The following is a 21,119-nucleotide window of genomic DNA, read 5'->3' as shown; positions in this document are numbered from 1 at the left end:
TGCCCTCAGTCTTGTGACTGTAAGGACATGAGCTTGGCCAGCAATCTGGAAGTCATTCATTCCTCAAGCTCCAGAAAGGAAGGTAGCCTAGCAGAGACCTTGATTTTAGCCTTGTAAGGTGTTCAACAGAGAACCCTACAGCTGGACCCAGACTTCTGACCTACAGGACCACAAGCTACTAAATTGTTGTTTTAAGCCATCAAGTTCGTAACAGTTTTGTGACATAGTCACAGAAAACCAACACGCAAGGGAAACCAGGCAAAAGAAGGTAGGTGTGTAATTGCAAAGGCATTGCCATTATTTAGAGAAAAATATAACACTTTTAAAATAACCCATAATAAATTCCTATGAAGAGCCCCCAGTTAAACATTTTAAAGCCAGTGAGCCACAGTAAATGCCAGACCCAGGAGGTGTAACTCTTCTGGGTTTCTCAAGGTGGTGCTTTTAGACTTTGGGAAGGGCGGAGGAATGATGAAGCTACACCCTTGCTAGATGTTTCTTGCGTGATGGTGACAATGTGCCGTCAAGGACGGTGGACGCTTTCCCGCCTTCCCTGTCATCCGCAGTGCTGGCTGAGCTTTCATGTGGCTTGGGGGGTCACTAACCCAGGGGCAAGAGGGGAGCTGGGGCACATGAATGATGGCCACCTACTGGGGGTGATCCAGAGGGAGGTGCTGGGGGGCCGGGTGCACCCAGATCTTCTCAGGAGGGCCAGCCACCTCTCGGTTCTGGCTGGAGACCAGCATTCTGGGTCTATATCGCCCAGTCTTCCAGATGTCCAAGTGCAGCTGGGATTCCAAAGATTTATGGGAAATCTCCCAACATGTAAGTGTTAGCCGTCAGCTCAGATGTTAAAAGGTCACCGTGCCAGATGAAGCCCTCGGCAGCCCCTCCTCCAGCGTAGCCCAGAGGAGCCAGTCTGCGCGCAGCATGGAGCGTGAGCGCCAGGGGACAGTGGTTCTGTTCACTCGGTCACCGTGGTGTCCTCGTGTCAAGCCGCGGGGTGCACTATACATGCTTGTGGAGTGGCTCGGAGGAGACAGCAGTGTGTTTTTATCTCTGTGGAACTTATCAAATGTGAGCTTACTTTGGTGAAACAAGTTTTAAAGATCTGATTGCTTTTTGTTTTAAATTGAAGTGTAGTTGACTTACAACGTAGTGTTAGTTTCAGGTGTAAGCAAAGTGATGCACACACACACACACACACACAGATGAGCTGTATGTCCTTATCAGATTACTTTGTGTGGTTGTGCCAACAGTGTCCTTTGGGCCCAGCCAATCCCTCTCTTTAACTGCAGCTCCACTGAGGCCTCTTCTGGAAGTCATCGGCAGTGAGAGGCATCAGAGGAGGAACTGTGCACTCTGCTCCGTGTGGCTGGCCCCATCCCGGGTGCTTTGCCCTGGCTGTCTCCCTTCACCCCACCCCGACTTCTGAGATGGGTACTAGCAGTACCTCCCTCTCAGAGAAGGCAGTGGCACCCCACTCCAGTACTCTTGCCTGGAAAATCCCATGGATGGAGGAGCCTGGTAGGCTGCAGTCCATGGGGTCACTAAGAGTTGGACACGACTAAGCGACTTCACTTTCACTTTTCACTTTCATGCATTGGAAGAGGAAATGGCAACCCACTCCAGTGTTCTTACCTGGAGAATCCCAGGGACGGTGGAGCCTGATGTTGTCTAGGGGGTTGCACAGAGTTGGACACGACTAAAGCGACTTAGCAGTAGCAGCAGCAGCAGTACCTCCCTCTTAAAGATGCAGAGTGGGCTCAGAGAGGCGCAGCCAGTTGCTCGCAGACCATGCAGCTGGTAGACAGTTGTCCTCGGTTTCCTCTGATGGCCTTCTCCTCGCTTGCTGCTCGGGGTGTGCTCTGGAGCCAGCAGCATCATCACCTCCTGGGAGCTTGGTAGAGATGCGGAGTCCATGGTCTCCATGAGAATCCTGTCTCAAACAGAATCTGCTTTTCTACCAAATAACTTGGCAATTTGTATGTATGGTAAAGTTTCAGGGCTCTAAACTTAGGTTATTCCTGAGCCACTTCTGTGGATTTGGTGAAATCTCTCTTTCACTTGAACTTATTACTCATCTTTTCCACTTAAACATTTTCACTTGAAAATAAAAAATAACTGATAAATAACTAATAACATGATAACGTTACTCTAGTAAATAGCTATTAGTGTATTTGTTGTGATAGAATTAAGTTCAGTACAGACTGACATAATTTTTCATATATAGAAGTTGTGTTAATGTGTGTGCACTCTACATTCTCTCTCCATGTGTAGTGGTAAAATACCTATATTTTACATGTAAGCTGTACCTTGAATAAACACTGTAGTAAATTAATGATAAACTGTCCCTGTGGGCCACGAGTGGGAGTGTGTTCCAGCCGTGGTGCTTTGTAAATGCGGTCACCAAGTCTTCCCCTCCCATGGGCACACCCTTGAAGCGTCAAGCTCCCATCAGGTGGTGGGGCTGCCTCTCCATCCTTGGAGTCTGGGCCTGACCACGTGGTTTGCTTTGCCTGCTGCTACGGTAGCACGTGTGACACAGCAGAGACTCATGCAGGGGGACCCACACTCTTGCCATCCTCACCAACTTGGGATCTTGGTGTGACCCAAAGTAAATGTTTACTGATTAAGTCACAGAGGTTTGAGGTGGTTGGTTACACTGCGCAAACTCACTGATATGACAGTGCTCTAACATTCTGTTTGTAAAACAGTACTTTCCCATGTCTAATAGCAGATTGGAGTGAGAGAATCTGTTTTGATTCAGTCTTGCCCAGTTACTCTTCACTTGAAAACAAAATTTCAATATTAAATATATCGGGGAGAGCACTGAATACTAGTCTTTTTGTGTTCAATACATAGATTCATAAAAACAGGCCTCTCAATGTGAGTCTCTTATATTTGTAGGTTTTCTTTTTCTCCTCCACTGAGCAATAAAAATATCACACTTAGCTAAGCTCCCCGTTGCTTTGAAATAAGACTGTATCTCAAGCACTGTGGCATCTGCCATTAGTGGTACTTTGCAGGCATATACTCTTCTTTGGCAAAAGAAAAATATAATTGTATTTCCCATCACAATAAATCCCATGGAGAATTATAATAGTCTCTTAAAAATATAAATATTTACCAGTTACTGTTCCCTTGGAGAGGGTAAGTATTTTGTTATTTTTGAAAGAAGCCAACTTCTGTTCACTGGCAAACTTACTGAAAGTTAACCATTTTTTAAACTTCAGTGAAATGTCATTTATAAAGCATAACATTCACCAATTCAAAATGCATGATTCAGTGGTTTTTAGTATATACACAAAGTTATGGAACCATTTTTACAGTCTAACCTCAGAACATTTTCATCACCTCAAAGAGAAATCCCACCCCCTTGAGCGAGTGGTCCCCACCTTCCCTGCCCTTCCAGTCCTGTACAACCACTAACCTGCTCTCTGCATCTGTTCAGTTCAGTTCAGTTCAGTCGCTCAGTTGTGTCCAACTCTTTGTGACTGCATGGACTGCAGCACTCCAGGCTTCCCTGTCCACCACCAACTCCCGGAGCCTACTAAAACTCATTTCCATCCAGTCGGTGATGCCATCCAACCATCTCATCCTCTGGTGTCTCCTTCTCCTCCTGCCTTCAATCTTTCCCAGCATCAGGGTCTTTTCCAATGAGTCAGTTCTTTGCATCAGATGGCCAAAGAATTGGAGTTTCAACTTCAACATTAGTCCTTTCAATGAATATTCAGGACTGATTTCCTTTAGGATGGACTGGTTGGATCCCCTTGCAGTTCTAGGGACTCTCAAGAGTCTTCTCCAACACCACAGTTCAGAAGCATCAATTCTTCGATGCTCAGCTTTCTTTTATAGGCCAACTCTCACATCCATATGTGACTACTGGAAAAACCATAGCTTTGAGTAGACAGACCTTTGTTGGCAGAGTCTTTGCTTTTTAATATGCTGTCTAGGCTGGTCATAACTTTTCTTCCAAGGAGAAAGCGTCTGTATCTGTGGATTTGCCTATTCTGGACATTTCATATACATGCAGTCATACAATATGTGGCCTTTGTGACTGGCTTCTTTCATTTAGTATAATATTTTTTTAAGGTGCATTCATGTTGTCACATGTATTTGTGTTGCATTCTTTTGATTGCTGAATAAAATTTATTGTATAGATATGCTATATTTTTAAAATCCATTTCTCAGTTCATGGATATTGAGATTATTTCAGCCTGTTGGCTATCTTGAATAATGCTACCATGAAAAAATACATCAAATTTTTTTGTATGGACATACATTTTCATTTCTCTTCAGAATTACTGGCCATATGGGGGAAGATCCCTGGAGAAGGGAATGGCTACTAGCTCCATTATTCTTGTCTGGAGAATCCCATAGACAGAGGAGCCTGATGGGCTACAGTCCATGGGACCCCAGTCCGTCAGTCATGACTGAGTGACTACACACACACACACACACACACACACACACACACAGTAATTCTATGTTTAACAATTTGAGGAATGCCAGACTGTGTTCAAAAGTGACTGCAGCATTTTGTATCCCAGAAGCAATGTAGGAGGGTTCTGATTTCTCCAAGTTCTCATCAACACTTTTCTTAACCTGTTCTCTGATTAAAGTTATCCTAGTAGGTGTGAATAAGTATCTCATTGTGGTTTTAACTTAATTTTATATGATGGTTGAGCATTTCTTTATGTGTGTATCTTTTTTGGAGAAATGTCTATTTATTTACTCATTTTTAAATTGGGTTATCTTTTATCAATAAATTATAATAGTTCTTAAAATATTCTGGATAGGTCTCCTATTAGATATGCAATTTGCAAAAATCTTTTTCCGTGTTGTGGGTTGTCTTCACCTTCTTGATGGTGACCTCTGAAGCACAGAAGTTTTTAATTTGATGATGTCCAACTTACCTATTTTTTTTTCTGTGTTGTTTGTACCTTTAGTATTTCTATGAAACCATTGCCTAAATCCATGGTCACACAGACTTGTTTCTATGTTGTATTTACTCCTAAGAGTTTTGTGTTTTCGCTCTCATGTTTACGTCTGTGACGCAGTTTGCACTATTGTTTGTGTGTGTGGTGTGAGGTAGGAGCCACCTTCCTTGCTTCGCATGTGGATTTCTAGTTGTCCCAGCACTGTTTGTGGAATAGTGCTTTTCAGCAAATATATTTTGTTATATCTTTTTTGTTATTATCTTTTTTACATTAAAAAATATTTTTGTTATTATCTTTTCCTCTTCAGTGGGCTTACATTCTTTGAAAAACAGCTTTTGTTTACACCAGCATTAATAGGATCTGGGATTTGGGGGCTTTTTATAACTATTTATTAGGTTTTCTTCTATGTTATAGAAAACTCTTTCTTCTTTTGAAAGACCAAATGCACACACAGAGACACATAAACACAGAGATTTGTAGAGGCTGATACACAGACACATGTGCTTACTCATCCATTCGGTCTCTTCTTTACCAAAGATCCCATTTACATCCTTCAGCACCTAGAGTAATAATACTTGGATGAAAAAGTTGGTAGCTTATGGCCTTGATTCACATATGAGGATAGCAGTTACAGAGGTTACAGAGGTCAGTTACAGAGGTTTGCCCATCATATCCCAGTAGCTAAATAGTTCATGACAAACTGTTTATACCTCTTCACCTCTATATAGTTAAGTATTTCAACATTGGGTTTCCCAAATGTTGTAATATCCTAGCCATGGACAGAAGTAGAAAGGCTTATGGAATAATGCATCAGTTTTATGTTGGATAGTTACTTAAGGAATTAGAAAAGAAAAGCAAAATGTGTCCAGCATTTAAGTCTCTGGTTACAGAGACTTAAAGACTTGGGCATCAAGTGGTCTCTCAAAATGAAGAGCATGATATGGCTGAGTTATTAATCAATGAGCTTTTTTGGAACTGAGCTTGATTCATAGTCCCAGGAGGTAAACAGATTTAACTTCCCAGCCCTAGGCGGACCATTCAGTTATTCATCTGTTTACTGACAATGTCAGAAGTACCTAGTGTGTGATAGGCACTACCTTGGTGCTGGGTGTATACAGCTTGGTTCTAATCTTTTTTCTTTTTTTAAATGACATGGTTTTCATTTGTGGCTGTATTGGGTTGGCCAAAAAGTTTGATTGGGTTTTTCCATTCAATGTTACAGAAAAGCCTGAATGAACGTTTTGATGAACCTTTCTACCTGGGAACTTACAGTAGGCATCTCCACAAATAGATGATGATCTTTGCAAAATCCCAGTTCAGATTTTACAGACATCATTTTCCATGTCTGGATTGCCAGTTTTTCTGCCTCTACTTTCTTTCCAGATGGAAGTGGACTTCCTCTTACTTCTGTGTACTTTTAACACCACCAGACCTGTGTCACTCCCCCACCCCACACAACATCTTGGAAAGATCTTGAAGCCTAAAGTCAATGTCAAGTCCAAAGTCTACATGACAACTTCTTAATGAAGACAATACAAAAATACACATAATAATATTGACTGTTTGTACACAGATGCAATTTCATTGTAAATCTTTCCTGTTCTGCACTGTTCTTCTTTGAAAGGTTTCTTAAAATTACTATCAGTTTTACCATCAATCAGGAAAAGATCATTGTATCTACTTCTAGAACATTTTGAATATCCTTGTTCAACTGCTGCTTAATTATTTTGGTAGGTCAAGAGGTGGAATTGGAGATCAGCAGCTTAATAAAGTATATAAACCCTGTAGGCTGAGTGTAGCAGTAACATTTCTGATTTGATGATTATGTGTTTTGTCATCTGTTTAGAAACTGTCACGAATTTATTAATGTCTCTTTCTGATGTGTTTTAAAGAATACTAGGGGTTTTGATTTTGAAGTGCAGAGATTTCCATGGAATGCAGAAGTCCTTTACATTGACTTTTCTCTGTTCTGTGTCGTTCCTTCACAGAGGACAGCGCTGTAATTGGACTAAGCGGAAATCACCTTTAGCCAGCCCCAAGCCATCTGGTATGTACTCTGCACATGGTGGGTAAGAGTTGATAGTTTTGTGGAGTTCTAGAACTTTCAGTCTGTAAAATGAATCCCTTCAGTCACACTGTTATCCCATCTGAAAGGCCTCTCATAACTGGTTCACAGATGTTTTCTTTGATGTTGTGGAACACTCATCACCTGGTATTTTCTAGATTCAAGTTTATTCATTCTACCAGCTTTGGATGCTTCGTTTTCTGCTAGATTTTCTTGCTGTCTGCACTGACTATTGTGTACATTTAGTAAGCATCAGTGTGTTAGTCACTAAGTCGTGTCTGACTCTTTGTGACCCCATGGACTCTAGCCTGCGAGGCTCCTCAGTCCATGAGATTTCCCAGGCAAGAATACTGGAGTGGGTTGCCATTTCCTTCAGATATTATTATTAAAGTTAATGTTTTATGTAGTTCTTTCTGAGGAGAAATGTATGTGACTTGTTTTTAATCTTATGCACATTTTGTTTAAAAAGATTCTCACAGATGCGAACTCACTGTCAGCCTGAATCCACTCTCCGTTTTATGGGAGCTACCTATAAAGATGATGTAATTAACTCCTTCCAGTGTTTCTCTGAAGTTCTGTTTTACAAATCTTTAACAAAATGCTAAAATGGAAATCAGAAATATATATGCACAGTTCTTTTTATTTATAAATGATGAATTGCCCATGCTTTATTCAAGAGCCAGAGTCCTAATGAATGCTCTTTTACAACTCCTTTGGCCAATTGTTATTTTCTTCTTGGTGTTGTAAATAAAAAATTTGAACTATACGTCATTTCTTACTTCAAGGGACAAGAAGTAATTTTATAGTGATCACATGAAAAAAATAACCAGATTTATATTTATGGTAAAGAATCTGCCTGCAATGTGGGAGACCTGGGTTCCATCCCTGGGTTGAGAAGATCCCCTGGAGAAGGGAATAGCTACCCACTCCAGTATTCTGGCCTGGAGAATTCCATGGACTGTATAGTGCATGGGGTTGCAAAGAGTCAGATACGACTGAGAGACTTTCACTTTCACTGATATCACATGTTCTTTGGGCTTCCGTTGTGGCTCAGTTGGTAAAGAATCTGCCTGCAATGGGGGAGACCTTGGTTTGATTCCTGGGTTGGGAAGATCTGCTGGAGAAGGGAAAGGCTACCCACTCCAGTGTTCTGGCCTGTAGAATCCCATGGACTATAGTGGATTCCAGGCTCTATGGACAGAGAAGCCTGGTGGGCTACAGTCCATGTGGTCTCAAAGAGTCAGACACAACTGAGTGACTTTCACATCACATCATGTCTATAAGTGAGCTCCAGGTCCCAAGCATTTAAAATCAGTATTATTTTCTTCTCCACGTTTAATGCCATGTCAGACATTCCATTATCTCCTGGCAGGGCCCATGGCTGATTTTCTTCCAGCCTTTCTGTGAGAGGAGGAAAGACTCATACTACCTGACAAGTTCTCCATACTACCATATCAGTACTTAACGATGACAGAAGAAGATCAAGAAAGTAGATTTATTATTGAATGTTCCTACTTATTTTTAGTCAAGTGCAGTATATTTTACTGTTCCCCGTGGATGATTCATAACCATGTCTCAGCAGGCAAACTCAAGTTGGGAATCTAAATAATTCACTAGAGACTTTTAAATCAGTGTGGACAGGATATCTACTTTTTGGTTTCTTTTTAATGTTTTTTTTTTGACTATCTAGTTTCTCTGTACAATCACTGTATTATCCTTAAAAAATAAGTATTGTTCATCATCTGTTTTACATGGTCCCTATGAAGAATTAGGTATTTTGTGAAAAGAAAGACTTGATTTAAGAATAAAAAAAAATAACCTAGAGCTTAGAAGTTGTTTGTTCTATATTTTATGATTTCTTGTATATTAAGTGGTATAAATGCCACCCATTTGGTTTTACAGAATTTAGATGGCATTGAGGCTTCCCTTGTGGCTCAGGTGGTAAGAATCTGCCTGCAATGCAGGAGACCTGGGTTCAGTCCCTGGGTTGGGAAGATCCCCTGGAGAAGGGAATGGCAACCCATTCCAGTATTCTTGCCTGGAGAATCCCACAGACAGAGAAGTCTGGCGGGCTACAGTTCATGGGGGTCACAAAGAGTCGGACATGACTGAGTGGCTGACACTTCAGACGGCATCGGGCCCCGGGACAACTAATGTAGAACGTGGACTCCTCTTCCATCCCCACACCCGATAGGACCTGATTGAACCTGGCATCTCACTTGTCACTGGGGTTTTGATTGTCATCTTTGTGTTAGGCTTGCCTTTTCCCAGGGAGAAAATTCTTGTGTGTTTCCTGACATCTTCTTCTAAAAGTAAAAGCATTTTACTCTAGCAACATTCAATTGTTGCTGCTAAGTCGCTTCAGTCGTGTCCGACTCTCTGTGACCCCAGAGACGACAGCCCACCAGGCTCCCCCGACCCTGGGATTCTCCAGGCAAGAATACTGGAGTGGGTTGCCATTTCCTTCTCCAATGCATTAAAGTGAAAAGTGAAAGTGAAGTCGCTCAGTCGTGTCCAACTCTTTGCTACCCCATGGACTGCAGCTCACCAGGCTCCTCTATCCATGGGATTTTCCAGACAAGAGTACTGGAGTGGGGTGCCATTGCCTTCTCCGATTCAATTGTTGGCTGCTTTAATAATGAATTTTTATCCTGAAGTGAAATCTGATACTTTTATAATGTCCTCCCATATTTAAAATTGGAAATATCTGGACCCTGGCATCTGAACTATTCTTGTTTCATCTTGAACACTGGCATAATTTTGTCATGATTCCAACAGTGGGATGTACATATGTTCTAAGTGGGTTACTTTTTTTTAGGACTATTACATCCACAGTGGGCATTCAGAATATATTTTAATTCCTGTAATGGCAAAAGGTATATTTTATGTTTTTCTTATTTAAGTTACATTCAGCTTAGTTTTTCATCAGTGTTAAAATAGAAAGAATTTAAATAAACCAAATGAGATGAATTATCCTCACTCTTAAATTTCTAGCTTCAGAGTGAGTCTTCTTAAAGAAGAATTTATTAGTTTGGTCAAACCAAAAGCCATGTGTTCAAGTTTCATGAAAGAAAACAAACCTTGGTACCTACTGACCTGTTTTGTTTGCATTTCAAAGATATACTATTTGCGAGGCAAAACTCACCTAGTTTGGGGGGTTGCTTTCTTCCTTTGGAGTGACTTGAAATTGTTTTTATTAAATATTGGTTATGTTCAGAATTTATACTATCAGTGTCATGTATGAAGCTCACCAAACTTTATGCTGACTTTATTTTTACTTCTACTTTGAGCCTTACATACTACCCTCACCTTGTTCACACCTGGAGAAAAATATGTTGTGCCAAGTTATTAGCATCTTTATTCTAGGGCTGCTGCATTGCTCTATAGGAACAAAGAGGCTTCTTGCTTGTTGTTTAACAAGCAAGTGATGAGTGCAGCTATTTTAAATACTAAAGTGTTACAGAAACTTATCCGAGGTACGGAAACAAGGATCCGTTACACATTTTCCTGGAGCCTATTCACACATCATGAAAGTCTTGGCTTGGGTGCCCCTGAGCAGACTTGAGATGGGATTTCTGCAGGAGTCTTTTATTAGGGCAGCATTCCCAGGGGGATGAGGGAGTGGGGAAGGGAAGGGAGAAGGGAGCCAGACAGGGGAAGGTGTGGGCAGTGTCTCTGCCTCGACCCAATACCTGGAGGAGCTCTGGAGCACAACTGCTCCAGGAATCTGCTCCTTCTGCTCTAGCGAGGGAGCTGGCCTTCCCATCTCTGCCTCAGACACCGACTGTGGGCTGGTGGGAGAGGGGCTGCAAACCAGGGAGCACTTGACTCTGTATCTGCAGGTAAAGCAGCTCTGGAAGTTGAAGAGTGCTTCTCTTAAGAAATGTGCGTTGCCATCTTTAGAAGCAAAACACAAAAGCTGGGAGGTGGGCACACAGGACAATTAAAAGGTACCAGTGGTATCTGGACAGACACTGGAGTATCTCCTCTACCTAGTCACATGTTGTCTCACCTACTTCCTCACTTATCTGGGCATATTCTTCATCCCTTAGGCCATTTCCTGGTGTCAGTTCCATTCATTTTCTTGCTTCGAGTTGGTCATGAGCTACTGCTTCCAACAGCAGAATCCCAGACTACTGAAGGTAGTCTTCAGTAAATAGAGCTGCTACATGTATTAGAGTTAGAAGAAAATAAAAATCCATAATTTCAAAGCTTTCCTTAGATGGGTGTCTTCATGGATAACAATTTCAGTGCCCTGATAAAAGAGGCAGGGATATTCTGTGACTATATTGTTGGCATTTATTCTTGCTAGAAACATTTCCAAGCATATATGTTAACACGATGATTTCTCATTCTCATCTATTTTAACCATCCTTATAAATTTTATACTTTAGCTTTTGCCTTTAAAAGTATTTTCTTAAACCTTTTATGAAAATATATGGTGTTTCTGCACCGAATTGAAATGATGGTATTTCCTTTTAGTCAGTTAAGTTGCTTAGTTGTATCCAACTCTCTGTGACCCCATGGACTGCAGCACGCCAGGCTTCCCTGTCCATCACCAACTCCCAAAGCTTGCTCAAACTCATGTCCAGCCAGTCAGTGATGCCATCCAACCATCTCATCCTCTGTTGTCCCCTTCTCCTCCTGCCTTCAATCTTTCCCAGCATCAGGGTCTTTTCCAGTGAGTCAGTTCTTCGCATCAGATAGTCAAAGTATTGGAGTGTCAGCTTCAGCATCAGTCCCTCCAATGAATATTCAGGACTGATTTCCTTTAGGATGGACTGGTTGGATCTCTTTGCTGTCCAAAGAACTCTCAAGAATCTTCTCCAACACCACAGTTCAAAAGCATCAGTTCTTTGGCACTCAGCTTTCTTTATGGTCCAACTCTCACATCCATACATGACTACTGGAAAAACCATAGTTTGACTAGACTCACCTTTGTTGGCAAGTAATGTCTTTGCTTTTGAATATACTATCTAGGTTGGTCATAACTTTTCTTCCAAGGAGCAAGTGTCTTTTAATTTCATGGCTGCAGTCACTATCTGCAGTGATTTTGGAGCCCCAAAAAACAAAGTCTCTCACTGTTTCCATTGTTTCCCCTCTATTTGCCATGAAGTGATGGGTGTTTCTTTCCTTGGGCACTTTCAACTCAATATAGCGCAAAAATGTGGCCTAGTAGAAACAGCATGTGAACAGCAAGGCATTTCTCTTTAGCCTCATTTAAAATTAAAAAAAAAAAAAAAAAGTTTGTGATAATAGGCTGAATTGGAGGCTGGGAAGTCCAAGATCACACTTGAAATTAATTTAAATAATGTATTTAGCCTAGCATATCCTAATTATTATCATTTCAACATTCAATACTATTAATTATATTTTGCTTTTTTATTTTTTATTGGGTGTAAATTCGATACAACAAATCTCAATTCAAACTAGCCATATTTCAAGTGCTCAAAATCACTTTGGCCAATGGCACTGTATTGGACAGTGCAACTTCAGAATGTTATAGAAAAGCTCTGATAAGAGGCTTCTTTCCTTTGAGACAAAACTTTTTGTCAGCAGTCTGAATCTTCCAGCTTGGTAACCCCATTCAATAAAGCAATGAGGTGGCATTGTTGTCCAAAGAAAGTGAGCTGATCTGTCTTTGATGAGCTATTGTCACTTCCATTTGGTACTTAATGCCCTGTAGGCATGAATTATGATGAAAATGATTGGGTTTGACAGCTAAGATATCAACGATAACCTTCAGGAGTGCAGAGTTACTTTTTGAAAGACCCCGGGTCTTGATTGAAGGGGAGACTGTGTAGAAATTTTAAAGAGGAGAGGAAGGCATCTTAGGAAATGGAAAAAATGATGTATATGTATATAATGTGTGTTGGCAGAGAAGAGTGTAGATAAGTTTGAGTACCGGCATGTAATCTGACAAGGCTGGAATACTAACTGCACAGTAAGAAAGGTAGTTAGTGTCTAGACTGATGCCAGTTTTGAAAACCTAGATTGTGCAGAGTATGAAGTGGGATATCATCATGGCTTAGTTTACACACTAGGCTCTGTTTTTGGAATCCCTCCAAAATGTAGTGACTTGAAACAACAGAAGCCCCCTCATCACCTCACATTTCCTGTGAGTCAGGGGTTCTGGAAGGGCTTCATTGTGCCCTTCTGGCTTAGAGGACCTTTCAGGTAGCTGCATTCAGACAGTATCTGAAGCTGCAAGAGCAGGAGGCTGGAGCAGCTGGAGGCTGGCTGGGTTTCCCCGCCACAGGCTCAGGATGTCTCCGTGGTCTCTTCATGGGTAACCATGGGCTTCCTCATGGTCTGCTGGCTCTAGGGCAGCTGGTGCTTCCATGGGCCCTGTGATTATTCCCCCTGACAAGTGAGAGGCACCTCTGCTCGGGAAGGCTCCTTGGAAATAATGCTGCCTCATTTCCATCACATGACTTTGTTACTGGGGAGTCACGAGCCAGTCCAGTTTCAAGGGGAGGAGACATAAATGCCCACTTCTCAGTGGGAGGGTGCTAAAGTCGCCTGGTGTGGAGAAAGTGTTGGAAGAACTGTCCCAGAACCCCTTCCCAGCACCACTGCTGTCTGCATCTTGCCCCCGGGCCGTGTCCTGGGAGTGCTGTAGCGTGAGCTCACCGTTCATTCCTGGGCCCACTTCCACATGGGCTCTCTCTCTCCTTCCCTCACCTGGGGAGCTAGACTGGGCAGCCCTTAAGGACAGCTGAAGCCTTCAGTTCCGGCAGTGAATGGCCAGCCCTAGCCTTCCGTCCCCCTTTCAATGTCTTTACTTGCCTTTACTGGTAGAGGCTCCCGCTAGCGTGGGCATGCCCCAGCCTCACATTCTCCTCACTTTCTTGATTTGTGGAATAACTGAGGGGTAAGAGAAACAGCAAACACAAAGGAAAGAAGAATCTTCTAACCCTTTACTTCACCCCTCTACCACGTAGGGATATCTTCTTCGTACGACAGGATTTTCACCCTTGGCTAACGGCAGGGCTCTTCTCTCCCTTCTTCCGTTTCTAGGGTGGCTCTCTATTGCTCTGTTTTTGGTTTCCATGAACATCTGGGCTTATTTCCCGAGGTGATTAGAAGGAAGGAGGAAGGATATGAGACCAGCACATGACTTGTGTAAGAGAGCTTTCCTAAATATTCCTAAGGCCAGCATTCTGCCACATCCTGTTCTCCCTGGTTTTCATAGGAAGGTCTCCATTCTTTGCCAGAATCTCAAATTTATCTGAATACCAGCCTTGAAACTAGGTGTATGATGAGCTTTCCTGTACTTTCCTAGCCTTCCTTCCTCTTGCTAAATCACAGCCTTTAACTAGAAAATATTAAAATGCCAACAGCAGAAGAGTTTAGAGGTATTAAATTCTGCAACTTAATTACTGTGAACTACATTAAAAAGAAGACTTGATGGATAGAGAAATGGATAAAGATCTAGGTATTCAAAAAGGCTAGTTGGTAGGAATATGGTTGCTCACCGGGAAAAAAAATCTTTCAATTTTTCTTTATTTTTAAAATAAAATACTAGAGAAGAAAAGCATAAACCATAAAATTATAGTGTGATACATTTGGGAAAATAATGTCCATTTTCTACTTTAGCAGTTGCTGAAGTCTTATCCTGTTTTTCAGTCCAAATAAAATTTCAGAAATTTTTGTCCTTAGCAAAGTTATTTATCCTGACTTGTTTCCCAAAAGATTTGAAGAAACTGAAAAAGATCTAACAGTCCAGTATTTTTTAGTTTGACTAGGATTTTCACATATAGCTTTTTAATATGCTGTTATTGAAGTTCTTAAGACATTAAAATTGCTTTTGTGTGACATTTCCCAAGAGCCCTTGTGCAATCCTGACAGCAGGAACTTCTTATTCCAAAGACAGAGTTTCTTGTCCCCATATACGGTCCCACGCTCCCCTATCTTGAGTTGGGTAGCCTGAATCTTTTCCAGGTCTGAAACATTTTTCCCCTGCCACAGTGAGAGGGTTTGCTTTGTTTGGTTTGTTTCTGTAAAAAAGAAAGAAAAAATAAAGCCAATTTAGCTCCCTGACCCTTTTAATTTTTTTGATTTGTCAATAATCAAAAAGCCAGTAGAAGTTGTTGCATTTGCAAAGTCTTTGCTTACTCTTCTGAAATGAACAAAAGAGCAGGCTTCGTGATTTCATCGTCCTCAGTTGGGGAAGGGCAGCTTGCTGAGGACTGAGGACTAAAATAAACCCTCCCAGGAAGGGAACCAGCCAGTGACCTTGCGTCGTGACCACCTTGCACATCAACTGCTCCCTTCCTTGCTGTTTTTTGTGGCTTCTGGCGGGGCATCAAGTGTCACAAATGCAGAAGAGAGCAGTCTGAGGAGGACTCCAGTGCCTCTGCGGGCAAAAGTGCTGACGTGATCTCCTAATCCCTGTATGGCCGCAGGCTTTCACAGCGGGCAGGCAGGGAGCGGAGAGAAGGCACTCCTCAACAAAAGAGAAGCGGCAAGAAACTGATGCCGTGGCGGTGACTTTTACACCCCTCAAGGAATAATAGAGCAGTCTGGAATTTGGAGACATGCGTGCAGATGTTAGTAGCCCTTACTGATCCAAAAGAGAAATAAAAGTCACACCTACTGCTCAAAGCAATTAGAAGTGTATTGGAAAACTGGAGGGTGCTCCTGGTGACTGATAATTTCTTACCTGGTTCGCTGCCTTTTGGTGTGGGAGGAAGAAGGTGAGCTCTGAAGCCTGTGGCTTGGTTTTCCCATCTGGAAAATGAGCACAGTGTCACCAATTTCATTGGGTTTCGGGTCTTTACAAGGAGGTGGGGGATATGCGGGACCTATCTTCTATAGGTAGTATCTTCCTTCCCATTTTTCTCTCCATGGATATTTGTGAGCCTCCAAACTACTTTCTTCTGTGTGACGTTTCCCACGAGCCCTTGAGTCGTCATGAAAGCAGGAACTGCTTATTCCAAAGAGAGGATTTCTTGTCTCCCCATATTTTCTGTTTTGACCTGGGCATCCTGAACCTTTTCCAGACCTGAAACATGGGTCTACCCACCTCCCCCCACAATGGAAGTGTTCACTTTGATCTGTTTCTGTAAAAGGGAGAAAAAAATAAATAAACCCCACTCAGCTCCCTGGCACTAGAGATGTTAACTCTTCTCCTTTTGCTCCTCAGAAACCCTCTGCTCTTTCTTCTGTACGAAAGTAAAGGAAGGAAGGATCTGCACCTTGAGGAGCTTCAGGTACTACTCTGTCCTTCCGTTAAGGACTTTCTCCTGCCTAACGGGGCCCACCCTCTCTGCCTTTAGAACCTGTGGCTTCTGGTACAGGTGCTGCTGTTGGGATGACCATCCCTGGATTGAATCCCTCTTCCTGTAGTCATGCCGTCTCTGCTTCTCCTCTGCACACATCTGCTGGCACCTTTGCCTCTCCTGGGGCTTATTTCTGCCATTCCCACAGCTTCAGTCCTATCTAAAAACCTGCCCTGCTTTGCCTGCCTTGTCTTTCTTCTTCTTTCTGCCTTTTTCACAAAAATTGAAGTGAAATTCATATGACAAAAATCACCCATTTAAAAGTGAGCAATTCAGTGTCATTTAGCACATTCATAAACTTGTACAACCACCACTTCTTTCGAGTTCTAAAACATTTTCATCACCACCAGAGAAGCCCCCATACTCATAAAGCAGGTGCTTTCCCCACTTCCCCTTTCCCAATCCCTGGCAACGTATCTATGAATTTGCCTATTTTGGATATTTCATGTAAATGGAATCACATATTCTGTGACCTTTCACTTCAGTCGCTCAGTCAGGTCCGACTCTTTGCAACCCCACGGGCTGCAGCACGCCAGGCTTTCCTGTCCATCACCAACTCCCAGATCTTACTCAAACTCATGTCCATTGAGCTGGTGGTGCCATCCTACCGTCTCATCCTCTGTCGTCCCCTTCTCCTCCTGCCTTCAATCTTTCCCAGTATATTATTTTTAAGAGTCGTCGATGTTGTAGCGTGGATGAGTATTTCATCCCTTGTTATAGTTGAATACAGTGTCCATTGTCTGCATAACCAGTTTGTTTATCCGTCCGTCCATTAGTGGACAGTTGTGCTGTTTTCGTCTTTTGGCTGTTGTGAATCGTGCTGCTATGAACATGTGTATACATGTGTTTGAGCCTTTTCCCGTTGTTCTGGGATATACCTAGGAATGGAATTGCTGGGTTGTATACTAACTCTGTGTTTAACTTTTGGGGGTGGGGTGGAACAGCGCTGGGTCTTCTTTACAGCCATGAGAGCTTCACGAGGCATCACGCAGGCGCTCTAGTTGTGGGCTCAGCTGCCCTGCGGCATGTGGGGCCTTAGTTCCCAACCAGGGATCAGACCCACGCCCCCTGCATTGGAAGGTGGATTCTTATCACTGGGCCGTGAGGGAAGTCCCTATTTTGAACTTCCTGAGGAATTGCAAAGCTCTTCTCCACAGTAGCTGCACCATTTTTCACTCCCACTATCAATGCACTTGAGTTCCCATTTCTCCACATCGCTGCCGACACTTACTTTCTTTTTCATTTTTTAAAGGCATCTGATGAGTGTGAAATGGTATCACATGTGGTTTTGATTTGCATTCCATGATGACTAACCATGTGCATCTTTTCATGCGGTGCTTGGCCATTTGTATAGCTTCTTTGAAGAAATGTTAGTTCAAGTTATTTACCCATTTGTTTAAGTGTGTTGCTTGCTTTTTTGTTATTAAATTGTAGAAGTTTTTTTTTTTATATATATATATTCTGGATACTTGGTCTTTCTCAGATATATGACTTGTAGACTTTCTCTCATTTTATAGATTGTCCTTTCACTTTCTTGATAATGTCTTTTAATGCACACAAGTTTTTAATTTTAATGAAGTTGAATTCACCTGTTTTTTAATGCTATTGCTTTTGCACATGTCAAATATAAGAATCTGCTGCCAAACCCAAAGTTATATTTTGACTCTTCAGAGCACCTCCTCTCTTTGCTTTTGTTATCATTTTCCCCTGTAGTGATTCTGGAACTGTGGTACTGCACCTCAGGAGAAAGCAGCGGCCCAGTGAACAGTCATGTAGTTGCATCGGGGATTATTACAAGTGTGCTAGACTCCAGACACTTCTCGTGTTTATGGTCACGCCCTTGGAACCACGATGAGAACCTTGTTGGCTATTCAAAGCAGAGCCACCATGCAGGCTTTTGGGTGAAAACTGCTTGTTAAAATTTCAAGGGAGGCAGAGGTTGGAGAGATTAGAAGGAGGAAGACTCCACATGTCATTGCTGGCTTTGAAGATGGAGAAAGATGAGCCAAGGGATAGGGTCAGCCTCTAGAAGCCTAGAACAGCTCCAGCCAACAGCATGTAAGGGAATCAGGACCGCAGTCCTATAGCAACATAGAACCAAACTCTGCCAGCAAACTAAGTGAGCTTAGAAGTGAATTCCCCACTAGGGACACTGAAAAGGAATTCATCCCTGCCGGCATCTTGATCTTGACCTTGTGAACACTGAGCACAGAAACTAACCAACTCTCCCAGATTGTGACCTACAGAACGGAGAATGTTAAGTTTACCTTTGAATGCCTAAAAACAAGTGAATGTTGTGAGCATCAGTATAAGGATATCTTGGTTATTTTTTTTTAAACTGAAGATTGCAGTGTATCATGTATTGTTTAGTAGATTTTTAAATTAAATACATATTGATTTTATTCATGTAACAAATGAAAACAAAATAATTCCAAGGGAGCCTTCTAGAAAAGAACAAAGCATGTGGGCTTCCCGTTTGCTGTTCTCTGGTTTATGCATGTGTTCAGTTGTGTTAGTCATTGTCTTCAATTATATGAGCATTTTTAAAAAAGCCTTCTCTCATATAAAGGAAAACTGTGGCATAGGCATCAAAATCAGGAAGGAATCAGAAGGAGAGAGAGTGAGGAGGAAGACAGGTGATGTTGCCAGGATTGGTTGCGGGGGTTGTCACATTTTTTTCCCAGTAAGTTTGACAACTGGTCCATTCCTTTCAGAGTAGTGAGGCTGGGTGAGGCCTCCACCCAGGGCTACCCATGAGTGTCGGAGGTAATTTCGGGCCTGGCAGGGCCTCCTGAAAGAGGCTCCCTTCCAGATAGGTGAAACAGGGGCTTTTCTTACCTTCGCAGTTGGGTTAGGAGAAGTTTGGGGAGACACGTAGACTAGGGTCCTGGGACGTTCATGCACTGAACAGGAGCATCTGCAAGTAGAGTTCCCCCCTGGGTAGAGGGCCAGGTGGGAGCCCAAGAACTCTGAGAAGCAGGTCCTCGAGGGGCAGCAGATATCATCAGGCCTGACTCGGGGACTAGCCAGAACTCACCACTGACTATGAAGCTCGGTCTTCAGAGTTTGGCAGGAGCTTTAAAGCATCACTATGAGGATACAGTTCTCATCTGATACAAACAAACCAGCCAACCACTCTCAAAACCAACTGCTTGCTCTTAGAGAGTGCATGACACATAACAAGTGCTCAATTAATAATCGTCATTATTTGTGTTGAATATACCAAAGGATGGTCTGACAGTTCGCTCCTTAGAGAAGCCCTTGGCTAGGATTTCCGGGCTAAGTGTAGACTGTCGCCTGCTGTCTGAGGCATCCACTGTGATGCTGCATTTCCTGTTGGAGTAGAAGTACAGGGGCAACAAGAAGCTCCTCTACGTTAGTGTGTGCTTTCCGATCAGTTATGAGAGTGACTGTCTGCAGCGTTAAGTGCTAAAACAGACCCAGAAATCCTGCACAGGAAGGGCTTTAGGAATCTCTGCCGCCAGTAAAAGGGCACGTGTCCCCTGCCTGTGCCCACTGCCTTTCAGGGAGTTTACCATTTGATGGGGAACTCCAGGAGCTAAAGTCCACACAGCAAGAGGACATACCAGATATCAGCAGAGATCCCCTCTCAGAATGGCATGGAAGTGAAAGATTTACTTCCTTATTTCATGTTTTATCTCTTAAAATGGTGAACTTATTTTTTTTTACTTTATTATCTAAAAAATTTCTTTTGCAACAAATATGGATTTATTATGTTTAAAACTTTTTCTTTTAAAATTTCTATATATTTAAATAAATTTTTATTGAAATGGAGTTGATTTACAGTATTATATTAGTTTCAGATATACAATTATACTCCACTTAAAGCTATTGTAAAGCTCTGGTTATGTTCTCTACTCTGCACAGTGCATCCTGGCAGCTTTTTTCTTTTGTCCATAGCGGTTTTGCCCCTTCACCTGCCTTGCTGCTTCTTCCGTTCGTCTCATCACCAGTATGACGAGTTTTTCCTCTTTATTTGTGATTCTGCTTCTGTTTTGATTAGTCGTTGTTACTGTTAAGTCACTAAGTTGTCTCCCCACAGACCGTAGCACACCAGGTTCCTCTGTCCTCTACCGCTTCCCAGAGTTTGTTCAGACTGCTGTCCGTTGAGTCAGTGATGCCATCCAACTATCTCATTCTCTGCTCCCTGCTTCTCCTTTTGCCTTCAATCTTTCCCCACATCAAGTTTTTTTTCCAGTGAGTTGGCTCTTCACATCAGGTGGCCAAAATATTGGAGCTTCAGCTTCTGCAACAGTCCTTCCAGTGAGTGTTCAGGATTGATTTCCTTTAGGATGGACTGATTTGATCTCCTTGCTATCCAGGGGACTCTCAAGAGTCTTCTCCAACACCACAGTTCAAAAGCATCAATTCTTCGGTGCTCAGCTTTCTTTATAGTCCAACTCTCACATCCATATATGACCACTGGAAAAACCATAGCTTTGAGTAGATGGACCTTTGTTGGCAAAGTAATGTCTCTGCTTTTTAGTATGCTGTCTAGGTTTGTCATAGCTTTCCTTCCAAGGAGCAAGCGTCATTTAATTTAATGGCTTCAGTCACAGTCTACAAAGATTTTGGAGCCTAAGAAAATAAAGTCTGTCACTGTTTCCACTTTTTCCCCTTCTATTTGCCATGAAGTGATGGCACTGTATGCCATGATCGTAGTTTTTTGAATGTTGAGTTTCAAGCAAGCCTTTTCACTCTGCTATTTCACTCTCATCAAGAGATTCTTTAGTTCCTCTTCAACTTTCTGCCATCAGAATTATATCATCTGCATATTTGACATTGTTTATATTTCTTTTGGCAGTT

General features: G+C 42.3%; 1 protein-coding gene across 9 annotated transcripts in view; it reads left to right on the top strand.

Annotated features, from left to right (window-relative positions):
* Positions 1–21,119, top strand: part of PLCB4 (phospholipase C beta 4) — a 483,912-nt gene that overhangs the window by 172,305 nt on the left and 290,488 nt on the right. For 4 of the 9 annotated variants that reach the window (XM_070381991.1, XM_070382000.1, XM_070381992.1 and 1 more), the window contains one exon: positions 6,932–7,008. In XM_070381991.1, the coding sequence (XP_070238092.1) occupies positions 7,006–7,008 (3 nt within the window). In that variant the 5' untranslated portion in view covers positions 6,932–7,005. Of the gene's footprint in view, positions 1–6,931; positions 7,009–16,156; positions 16,224–21,119 lie in introns of all 9 variants that reach the window. The other 5 variants (XM_070381997.1, XM_070381995.1, XM_070381998.1 and 2 more) reach the window with 2 other exon arrangements.

This window comes from Bos mutus, chromosome 13 (assembly GCF_027580195.1).
Source record: "Bos mutus isolate GX-2022 chromosome 13, NWIPB_WYAK_1.1, whole genome shotgun sequence".
Classification (NCBI taxonomy): Eukaryota; Metazoa; Chordata; class Mammalia; order Artiodactyla; family Bovidae; genus Bos; species Bos mutus.
This window is presented reverse-complemented; position numbering and strand designations above follow the sequence as displayed.